Source organism: Gossypium hirsutum, chromosome A04 (assembly GCF_007990345.1).
Source record: "Gossypium hirsutum isolate 1008001.06 chromosome A04, Gossypium_hirsutum_v2.1, whole genome shotgun sequence".
NCBI lineage: Eukaryota > Viridiplantae > Streptophyta > Magnoliopsida > Malvales > Malvaceae > Gossypium > Gossypium hirsutum.
In genome coordinates, this window is record NC_053427.1 from 83,738,947 (window position 1) to 83,750,773 (window position 11,827).

Genomic DNA, 11,827 nt, shown 5'->3' on the forward strand with positions numbered 1-11,827 from the left:
ACGCCGATGTATTTTTAGTTTATGTTTTAAATTGACTCATATTGCGAGAGGTGAGTTAAGCCTTTTAATTTTTGTTTTTCAAAATCAACTCATATTGCGAGAAATGAGTTGAGCCTCAAGACACGTTGAGGTATTTTTAAATTTTAAAAAAAAAATCAACTCATATTGCGAGAAATGAGTTGAGCCTCGGGGCACGCCGAGGTATTTTTAGTTTATGTTTTAAATTGACTCATATTGCGAGAGGTGAGTTAAGCCTTTTAATTTTTGTTTTTCAAAAATCAACTCATATTGCAAGAGGTGAGTTGAGCCTCGGCTCACATGCTGAGGTATTTTCAATTTATGTTTTTTTCAATCTATACTTTTCAAAAATCAACTTATATTGCGAGAGGTGAGTTGAGCCTCAAGGCACGCTGAGGTATTTTCAATTTCTGCCTTACTAATTCTACTTTTCAAATCAACTCATATTGCAAGAGGTGAGTTGAGTCTCAGGCCACACGCTGAGGTCTTTTCAAATTCTGTTTTTAATTTCTGTTTTTTTTAATTTCTGTGTTTCAAAAAAAAATCAACTCATATTGCAAGAGGTGAGTTGAGCCTCAGGGCACGCTGAGGTATTTTCAATTTCTACTTTTCAATTTCTGTTTTTCAAAAATCAACTCATATTGCGAAAGGTGAGTTGAGCCTTTTAATTTCTATTTTTCAAAAACCAACTCATATTGCGAGAGGTGAGTTGAGCCTTTTTCTATTTTTCAAAAAATCAACTCATATTGCGAGAGGTGAGTTGAGCCTTTTGCAAATTCTATTTTCAAAAATCAACTCATATTGCGAGAAGTGAGTTGAGCCTTGGCTCACGTGCTGAGCTATTTTCAATTTCTATTTTTAATGTCTAGTTTTAAAGAGTCAATTCATATTGCGAGAAATGAGTTGAGCTCAGGATCACATGCCGAGTAAAGAATAAAGATTGGACAATTGAACAAAATTTAGTGCTTTTAAGTCTTTGCACTATCCTTGTTTCACAATGATGAGCAAAGAGGGGCAGTTGTAAGCACTAAATTTTTGTCCGACTAGAATTTGTGTTTAATTTTCAAAATTTCAAAAAAAAATTTTAAAAATAAAAATTACATTTTGACCCCTAAACTTTTCCTAAATTTCGTTTTGACCCTTAAACTTTCTTTAAATTTCACTTAGACCCCTAAACTTTCATTAAATTTTATTTTAATCCTAAATTTTCTAAAAATTACATTTAGCCCCAGAAGTTTTGCTGCATTTGTGATTTGGTCCTTCAGACAGGTTACGTGATTTGGGGCACCCACTTCCCAGATTTTCAGGCCACAAACATGGGTGGCTGCTCCTTCTTCACCTACCACCTGCAAAAAGGAAGCAAATATCAATTATAAAATGGGTTTAAAACCCCAAAATCAAACCCCGACACCCACGAAAAAAATCAAAAAAACTTGCAAAAAGAGAGATTTTTTCGAAGGAAAAAGAAGAAAAGAGAAGAAAAGAGAAAGAGGAGAAGAAAAGAAAGAGTACCGGCGTCGGAGGAGGTAGCGGCGGCGCAAGCAGTGGTGGCGGCTAGGGTTCGTGTAGGAGGAGAAGAAGAAGAAGAAGAAGAAGAAAGAAGAAGAAAGAAAAAAAAGAAAAAAAATTTAACAATCGGGTCAAACCGACCCGACCCGACCCGACCCGTGACCCAAGAAGACCCAGCAGCAACCCAAACCCAAACCCAACAGCCCAAAAAAAATTAATTAAAAAAAACAACACAAAAAAAACAAATCAGCCCAAAAAAAAAACAAAGCAAAAAAAAGCAGCCCAAAAAGAAAAGGCCCAATCAGCCCACCAGCATCAGCAGCCCGCGCGGCCCAATCCCAGCAGGCCCAGCAGTCCCAGCCCAATCTGAAGCAGGCCAGGAAAAAAGAGAGAAAGAAAAAAGAAAAAAAGAAAGAAGAAAAAAAGAAAAGAGAAAAAAAGGAAAAAAGGAAAAAAGAAGAAAAAAAGAAAAAAAAGAGTTTCAATTCGTGTAACCCGTTCGACGAAGCTCGTGTTTCGGGAGTTTTTCGGTAATTTCGTTTATTTTATTTTAAATTTAACCATCGTATTTTTATGTTGTTTCCTTATAATATTATTAACATTTTATGCATCTTTATATTTTTATATTTTGGTATTTATATTTTTAATTCAATTTTAATTTTATTTTATTTTAGATAATTTTAATAAATAAGGCAACGAATCGATTTAACATAAAATCGTTGATTTCATCGCTACGTTGGGTGAATATCACCGGTTCGCGTTAAAATCGATACGCCCTTTTTAAAATAAAAAATATTAAAAAAAAGTCTCATATTTACAAAAAAAAATTTCTATTTTTCAAAATTTTTCGTGCCTTCAAAAATTTTTCTCGTGTTTCAAAAAAAATATATTCGTGTTTTTAAAAATAAGACAATGAATCGATTTGACACTAATTCGTTGATTTTATTGCTATGTTGAGTGAATATCACCGATTCGTGTTAAATACGATACGTGTTTAATAAAAAATCAAAAATTTTGTGTAAAAAAATCTAGTGTTTTCAAAAAAAAAATTCATTTTCCAAAATTTTTAGTGTCTTCTAAAAATTTTTGTGTTTCAAAAATTTTCGTTTTCAAAAATTCTCTTGTTTTCAAAAATTTCGGTGTTTTGAAAATTTTCGTGTTTTCAAAAAAAAAAATCTCGTGTTTCATAAATTTTGGTTTTAAAAAAAATATTATGTCTTAAAATTCTCGTGTTTTCAAAACAAGAAATTCTCGTGTTTCAATCAGATCACGATTAAATATTAAATTGAACTCGTATTTTTGAAAATTAAGATAACACGCGTTTAACAAGATACCAATTTTGGGCGTCGCGAGGGTGCTAATACATTCCTCGCGCGTAACCGACTCCCGAACTCGAATTTTCTTTGGATTCTTACGTAGACCTAAAATTACCTCTTTTTTAGAAAATTTAAAAATAAAATTTTCTTCTAAAAAGAGAATTTATTAGGTGTCCGATCACACCTAGAAAGAAAAAGATCGGTGGCGACTCCTTTTTCAAATAAAATCGAGATTCAATTTTCAAATTTTCAATAATTACTTCGACTAGCGCCCGTGCCCAATTTTTAGGTCGCTACAAAGGCAAGTTGATTAATCATGAATAATGATAACTAACAACAGAAGTTATATTAATTACGATAAAAAAATAAAAGATTTAAAAAAAAAATCCTGAAAGCTTGCGTTCGTCGTCTTCGTCCACTATGGTTCACATTATTCAATGAAAATTATTTATTTGAAATTAGTAAAAACAAAAGTTTCAAAGCAAAGCAAACCGTCAAACATCGGTGCCAATGCCGGTTCTCCACGTCTCACCTCTCTACTTTCTGCCATCTTCGTGCGGTTAACGAAGCCATTCTTTAACTCCTTGCGGATCGCTTGCCTTGAATTGGTAGTAACGGCAGGTGGATTGCCCAACTGAATCGTCGGTTTGAGTTCCATTGTAGTCTTCGCCGCCTTGTTTTTCTCCGACATTGAGTACTGCGGCAGAGGCAAGCCGAATTCATCACCGAAGTAATCGGGAGATATTGCATTGCTTAATGATCCGAAAATCGACATTGTATTCAGTATGGAGCGAGATGCAAAAAAAAGCTTGGTGGAATTGAAGGAGGATTATAAGAAAATTGAAATCCAAATAGAGGTTTGTTTGATTGATTTATGCTTTAGATAGAAACCAACTTTTTTATAGCATCGAAAGGCGGTTACTTTTAAGGGTTCTTTTCCTGCAAGCAACTTCGGATGGTTATTATATTAATATATATAAATTATTTTATTCACCCTTTTCATGAGAGATTATTTAATGGATTTTTTTAATTATTTAATAATTTTTTTAAACCTTAAATTCAAAATTTCAAACTCCAATTTCGGACTCTAAAGTCGAGTTTGGATTTGAAATTTAGGGTTAAGTTCGAAATTTAAAGTTTAAGATTCGAGTTTAGTTTTTAGGGTTTAAGAGGTTCAAAATTCGATGTAAAAAATTATCAAAATTATGTATCAATCATATAGAAAAAAATTGTTAAAATATCGTTAAATAATTAAAAATGGACCATTGATGATGTGGTTATGAACCCTTCCCACCACATCATTTAGGTTCATTTCCAATTATTTAACAATAGTTTAGCAATTTTTTCTACGTGATTGATACATAATTTTGATAAATGTTTTACTTTGAACTCAGAATCCTGAATCTCGAACCCGAACCTCAAACCAAAACCTAAACCTTAAATTCGGAACCCTTGATGTAGTGGGAAGTGTCCATAAAATAATTTCTCATACATTTGAACTAATATTTCAAATCAAATATGATGTGTCTTAATTTAATTAGAAGGGACCATAAATAATGTGGTGGGAAGAGTCCATAAAATAATTTCTTCAAATTCTAAGTAATACAAATCATTAATGTGTCAAAACTTTTTTTTAAGAGCTTATAGGTAAAATCATAAAATATAAATCATAAATAATACATGTTTGATCAACTAGAACTATAGTCAATCGAAGATAAAGTAAAACAAATTGAAAATCTAAATATATCCGGATAAGGCCTGTTCATTATGACTTAAACTCGTAATAATATGGGGGAGAATCTATACATAATATTTACATATGATATGACTTAAACTCTAATATTCAAAGATCTTAGGACAACGACTTTTGTTAACACTACCAATGTCTCATTGATCAACATGTCAACTTATATAAATGTATATTATCTTAAAAATGATTATAACCTATTAAGATAACATGATGATTATAACATACAAAAATAATACGAATACGATATGAATATGCATGTTGGTGTATAAGTGTAAAAAATTCACTCATTTTGCAAAATTTATAACAAAATAAAATGTTTAGCTAAATAATGTCATGAGTTAAAGGAACGCCAAGTTTTGAACATTAAACTTTAAGGTATTAACAAAGAAACTTCGACCATTACTTGAAGGAAGTTTTAGGTTTACAATTTTAAAGATAAATATGTCCCTTTTTTTACTAATTTTTTCACTCAACATCGTTGATGTTATGTAATCTTGTATTATTTATTTCAATACGAAAGTTTTGATTCGAATTTAGAAAAGACGTCTTATAATATATGTTTATTTACATTTGTTTTTTTTAATAGTCACCATTTTATTTAAAGCATTTCGTTGGATTCTTTCTGATCTCCTTTTTTTCTAACCTCGTTGGAAATCATGTAAAGACAATTTCTATTTGAGATAGCTATTTGTGCAAGTATTTTACAATTCAGAAGCAATTGCTTCTTGTACAAATTGTGTATTAATTTACTATAACTATAGGATAACCCCGCTCTGCGAATTACTGCATTTATTCAAGTGATCCACAAATGACGAATTTTTTTTCTTCCTATCTCTATCCCGATGAGCCGAAACCAAAGCTCTTATTCTTTCTTAAGTAATAGTTTGAGTAATCCTTGAATGAACCCCTCGAAAGCTTAATGTAAATAAACTAATTTTTGTTCAGTGTCTCCGAGCTATATATCTCCGTTTAATTTTAATCATTGGATTAAAAAAATTTTAAAAGAGGAAGTCACAATAGATCTTATAGACCCCAAAAGGGATTGAGTACCCAATCATCCAAATAACTCCCATACAACAAGTGTTTTACCTTACAAATACAAATTTAAGTTCATTTATCATAACAAACCATAATTTTTTTGATGTTACTAAAAAGAAGTAAGATACGATAGTCATTTAGATTTGTTAATAGGTCAAATCAAATCATAATTGAATCCAAAAGCTTATGCCCAAACTTGAACTAGGCTCAAATCAAGCTCAACGTGATTCAGCTCAACTCCTTAAGTCCATTTTATTATTCGAATATTAATAGAATATTAAAAATATAAATATATATTTATAAAAAAATTTAAATAAAAGTACTTTTATCATTTAATTTTAATTTAGGGTGAGTTAGGCCAGCTTGGAAATAAAATTCTTATCCAGGACTCAACCGATACAAGCCGGGTTGGGTGAACAATCCGACTCACTAACAAGTCTACAATCATTAAAAGCAAATAATAAAAGTGATGAAATCCCAGATGGCCTTAAAAAGTTCTCAAGCATCATCAGCTTTCAGCAATTCACTTTCCACAACAATCAAATTCATAGTTTAACCATTCCAAACCAAAGCACAAAAATCTATCATTTCTCTATTTTTGCCATTCTCCAATTCACAAAATAGTGTTTGTGCAATAAAAGTTTGATTTTTATTTCAATAAAGATCCTTTTTCAAATGATCTAAGTGAGCACCCAAATTTGGTCATCTTTAACTCTCTCTATTCACAGATGACACAAATCTTTTCATAAACAAGAACTAAAATGCTACAATTATCAATCAAAAATAGCATAAGCAATGAAAATGTATAAGAATGAACTGTTGTCCTACAGCTTTGGTTTTGGTTTTGCTTTTGGTTTCTGAGATTCCTTGAACCATATAGGAGGATAGATTTTATATTCTTGGATTGGTTCCTCTTCTTTCTTAACTTCTTTATCTTCAATGATGTTTTTAGGAAATGCATCAGGGTTACCTTTGATGCAGGTTTGCAAGGCTACAAAGGGATGCACGCAATCCGAACCCTGTTAAAGAGGAAAGTTCAAATATATTAGTGCTTATATAGAAGTTCAACAAAGATAGAGGCTAGACAATATTGAGGGGTCAGGAACAAATATGATTGAATTATAAATTTTTTGGGAGCCAAGATAGGTTTTTAATATAATTTTAGTTTGACAATTTCCAGTTTATGAATTATGACATCTTCAAGAAGCTCAAAACATATTAGATTGCCTAAAAGTGAAAGCATTTATCTGAGCCTACCCTTAGCCAAATCATTTCATGATAAAAAGTTGAAATTTGAGTTCTGAATGGCAACAACGTGAATAAAAAGATAGGAATTAGTGTTTCAAATGGCCAAGCAGTTTGGGAAGCCCTCTACCAGCCATTTAGATTAGCAAGGAACTACATAAAAATGAACCAATGTTGTGTTGCTCTGATTCTTCGTTTTTTTCAAAGTAGACATATGCGCCACCTATATCTGATGCATATCCAAACATAGTTATGGAGATATGACACTCTAAGGACCCTCCAAATACATAAAATAAACCTTAGAAAAATTGAACATTACCGTGTTGGACACATCCAGGTATATCCTACACTCACTCACGACTCTGAGAAACATAGAACCAAAGTGCCATGCAATGAATTAAATGAAACAACAAATCACAATACGGAAAACCAGCACTAAACCTTTGCTTTCTAAACAAGATATTTATAGTATTTACAGCTTCAACTTGGCAGATGATACACAATAGATTCATACTCAAATTCATTTCTTTGTTTTGTAAGCAGATAATACCTAATAAGAGTGTCTAGATTAATCAGAACGATAAAGCTTAACACAACAAATGAGCCCATTTTTTCCCCCACAATGGTTCTCAAATAACAATAATTACCTTTTCTTCAGCAGTGCTTTTGAGAAAACAAAGGAAAGCCTCTGTAAATTGAGTCCCGCAAGCGCCATTCCGCAGCTCAGATACACAAGGGCAATCTAATGCTTTCTGCGCCTGCGCATCAAGAGAGTAGCACAAAAATTGAAAGAAACCCATTATATTTCACAACTTGTTAGATGACCCAAAAACAAAAAAGGGAGCAGCAAGTTATGGAATTAAGAAATGGAACAACCTGATTCTCATCGTTGCCATATGCCGCAGCTTCTGTAAAAAGGCAAAAGATAATGATATTACAAACTACTCTAGTGAAAAAATAAATAGCCTCCATTCTCTAAATCAGCAAAGGTAAAATAAGCAGAATTTAAAGTATGCTTAGATCTTTTGGAACTGAGTTCTTTTCTTTCTTTCTTTCAGACATTTTCGCGAACAGATTAGACGCGAGATTGGTCTAGTCACAGCATAATAATGAATCAAAAGCAATTGATATTAACGACGTAAATATAAACCATGAAACCTGCAATAATAGAATCCGTGGAAGCGAAAGAAGAGGAAGGCTGGGTTCGAGCTTGATCGTTAATGGCAGCTGCCGCAGCTACAGCACTTTGAGCTTGGCCCATCTCCGCTTTATCAGTCCCACACTTTTAGCAAATGGCTGTAAAATTATAAATCCGTCTAAGCTTCCAACCATCTCTTGCATTGACTTTGACTATTCTTTTAGTGGGTAAAATTGTTTAGGGTAAGTAAACTACTAATATAGTCACCTAAATTTTTCTTAAGTTTTCATTTTGATTACCGAAAGAAATTTAGAATAAGAGTATTATGGTTAATAAATGTTTTCATTTCGGTTACTTGTCACTAAAGTTTTCAGAATTAGACCGGCAGTTAAATCAATCAAGCCATTAACTCACTGATCTAATTAGTCCAGACAGTTTGATTAAATATATTGTTAAAATTTTCATAAAAATAAAAACTATTTAAACTCCGTTTAATCGATTTTTTAGCTCCATCCAATTAATTCGTATCAATTTATGGTATAATCAATTTAAATCTTTCTTCAAACTGATATCCTAACCAATCTAGTTCGACTCAAATAACTATAGCAATATTATTTATTAAAATAATAATTTAATATAATCACCAGTGAATTTAAGAAATACCCTCTGTTTTTAATTGATATTAAAAAAAAACTCAATCACATATAAAGTGATAAAAAGTCTGATAAAAATTATTTTATTAATATCAATCTCGAATTTGTTTGGGAAATTTTCCCTTTTACCTTATAAAAGAAGTCAAAATATATTATATATTATTTACAAATTTAAAAATTTAAAATTCAGATTTAATTATTAATAGTGTTAAATTCTTTTTTTTTTAAATTCATATATAAATTTAATAAAATAATTTTAACAGTTTTAAGGGTTAAAATTAAATCTTGAAATCTAAAAAAATAAGTGACTAAATTCTCAAAAATGAAAACACAGGGACTTAAGTTATATTTTTAACCTAGAAAATGTTCAAAGTGGGCTCGAACGAATACTCCGACCCGTAATACTAGAGGCATTTGGACTGACCCGTCTTTCAAGCCTCTGGCAACTTCTTCTCCATTTCTCGGCCTTCCCATTGTTCCATTGTTTGCCTCGTCGAATCCTGAAACGAGAACAAAACCCAGAAACCCATCAAAAAAATCTTTCCTCCAATTTTTCTTCAAATTTTCATTGTTAAAGACCAAAACCCGGAAATCCTTACGTTGGAAAGTGGAATAAAGAGCAATGGGAAGCGCGCCCGCACAGATTCCGACGAGTTTCGGACACGAGCTCCGGGCTTGCCTCCGTTGCCGCCTCGTCAAAACCTACGATCAGGTAATTTCTTATGTTTCTACTTGGGGTTTTATTTTTTTCTCGCTTTAGAAAGTTTCATAGTTTTTGACGAATTCTTCTAATTACTCCCTTTTCTGGGTATTTAAAAAATTTACAGTTTAGGGAATCGGGATGTGAGAACTGCCCATTCTTTAAAATGGATGAGGATAATGAACGCGTCGTCGATTGTACCACTCCTAACTTCAATGGGTATCTTTCAAATTTACCTTCCTTTAATCTCTTTGAGCATCTTTTCAAATTTCATTACTGATTTTATTTTTTTCAGGATAATCTCTGTGATGGATCCGTCTAGAAGTTGGGCTGCTCGTTGGCTGCGAATTGGTATGTTCAACACTGATTGTATGTTTTTCGTTATTTGTTTTTGCTTTGTGGAAATTATTCATTATAAGGTCTTAAAAGTTCAGTTGCCTTATTTGAATGGAGAATTGAGGCTTGCATGATTAGAAATCCATTATTGCTTTATGATTATTTTCAATATACTATTTGATGAACCCTAGGATTTTAAGATCTATTCTCTCGGATGATTGCTGAGATAATGCATTTTTGCCATGAATTTGGGTGAGTTTTAAATAATGCGCTGAAGACGGGTATGTTTAATTTTCCAAGTTATTCCATACATTTGGAGAATCTGGGTCATATCTCCATTTCCATGTCTGAAATTTTTTCAGACACGGTGTTGGACTGTATACTTCAAGAAACATAAAGAGTCGTTGCAACATAGCTTAAGCACCAGACTTTTGACTTCTCAATGATAGTTTTTTCGCCATAAAATAGTAGATTATGCAATTGCTATTTTTTGTTTATGTTTACATCCTTTTCGAATTATATGTATACATTAGTGTATTATATCTGATTCTTAGATATTTTGGGTTCTTTGACACTTCTCTAAATCCTTCTCAGGAAGATTTGTCCCCGGTTGTTACACTCTTGCTGTTTCAGAGGCACTTCCAGAAGACTTGCAGGTACGGGTGAAATTCATTAATCAACATATTCTTTTCAATAAAGGAAACATGGAGGATGGTAGATATGGAACACGGTTTGGGCATGTTAATTGTGTGAACTTTTCGAATAACTTATCTCTAGGTCTTCTATGATAATATTCAGTTCCATTTCGAATTTTTGTGTTTCATCTTTTTAGCATCATAGCCGCTGGGGTTGTATTTCAACTCATTATGCAAACACAATATTGTATACATTATATTGAAGATTTTTTCTTTTCATGTCAAACCCCTAAGTTTTAAACCTACAAGAATAGAGTTTTATTATCTTGATATTTTGTTATGCCATGTCATATTACTTTTGTGTTTCCGGTATTAATAGTTGTTTTCTTTCATACAGAATTTATGCGAAGAAGTGCATGTGCAGTATGTGCCACCTAAACGGGTATGAGACAAGAGTCCTGGTAACATTGTATGTAACCATCGAAAAACTGAATTGCATTTTACGAGTTATGATCGTTTTTTGATGCTTTTGTAAAAGTATTGCTCCGTTGTCTTGGCCATCAATGAAATTGTATGTAAACAATTTCTGGGTTTGAACAACTTATAAACACTCTAGTTATTTACAAGGTAGGATTTGTATGAAATTTGGTTAGAACTTCGGGTTTATGAATTAGCTTTCAGAATTTTGTTGGAAGAAGTTTGAAATTTCAAAAACCCTAGAGCTATTAATTGATTGTTTTATGGTTCAGATTACTCGTTCGGACTTTTAAATCAAGACCGAGCTATCAGCTTGTTCGTATAGGTCCTGATCAGGTTATGAGCAAAATGTTTTTATATTAGAGTCAATTTTACATGGATATTATATATAATTAGATTCTGTCATTCCACACAACCTACAATGATAAACTTGTATTTTTTTAAAAATTTATTCAATAATGAATATAGGTAGAATGGTGATGAACTTGTATTTTAATTCTTTATTTAAAGATTATATAAAAAGATGTCGATTGAGTTTTAACTCAATTGGTATGAGTATTGTTGCCAATACAAGAGGATGTGAGTTCGAGTGCGCTGAAGCGCATTATCCTCCTATTTATGGGTTGGAGAGGGATTATGAGTAGTTCTAAATATTATGTCACAAATAATAGCTTCGATACTATCCTTCTTGAGAATCACTTGTTTCAGCCCAAGATTCTAGAGTTCGGCATTGAGAACTGAACAACCAATATTCTTTGAGAAATCAGCAATCCACATCCCATGCTGGTTGTGGATTAATTCACCTGCTGAAGTATTCCCAAATACTTTACAAACTGCCACTAATCTTTTAACTTTTGTATGCCTCAAGAAACTTACCAATCCATGGTTTTTGAAGAAATGTAACTTTCTCTCGTGGTAATTTTTATCCAAGACACTTTCACTTTCAACAAAATTGGTGGTAATTTTTATCCAAGACACTTTAACTTTCAACAAAATTGGTATTAAAGACGTA

At 32.1% G+C, this 11,827-nt stretch overlaps 2 protein-coding genes across 3 annotated transcripts; one reads left to right on the plus strand and one right to left on the minus strand.

Moving 5' to 3' along the window:
* Positions 1 to 6,201: 6,201 nt before the first annotated feature.
* On the minus strand, positions 6,202 to 8,330 carry LOC107949215 (mitochondrial intermembrane space import and assembly protein 40 homolog). 2 transcript variants are annotated; one of them, XM_016883952.2, is made up of 4 exons: positions 8,035 to 8,330; positions 7,753 to 7,784; positions 7,524 to 7,634; positions 6,202 to 6,650 (listed from the first exon to the last, which is right to left on the minus strand). In XM_016883952.2, the coding sequence occupies exons 1-4, from the start codon at positions 8,135 to 8,137 to the stop codon at positions 6,456 to 6,458; spliced, it is 441 nt and encodes a 146-aa protein (XP_016739441.1). In that variant the 5' UTR covers positions 8,138 to 8,330; the 3' UTR covers positions 6,202 to 6,455. The 2 variants fall into 2 exon arrangements, with proteins under 2 accessions (XP_016739441.1, XP_016739440.1); XM_016883951.2 differs by having other exon boundaries at positions 7,524 to 7,649; positions 8,035 to 8,238.
* A 711-nt stretch (positions 8,331 to 9,041) lies between these two features.
* On the plus strand, positions 9,042 to 10,961 carry LOC107949216 (transcription elongation factor SPT4 homolog 2). Its single transcript, XM_016883953.2, has 5 exons — positions 9,042 to 9,379; positions 9,495 to 9,586; positions 9,663 to 9,718; positions 10,298 to 10,359; positions 10,736 to 10,961. The coding sequence occupies exons 1-5, from the start codon at positions 9,290 to 9,292 to the stop codon at positions 10,784 to 10,786; spliced, it is 351 nt and encodes a 116-aa protein (XP_016739442.1). The 5' UTR covers positions 9,042 to 9,289; the 3' UTR covers positions 10,787 to 10,961.
* The last annotated feature ends 866 nt before the right edge of the window (positions 10,962 to 11,827 follow it).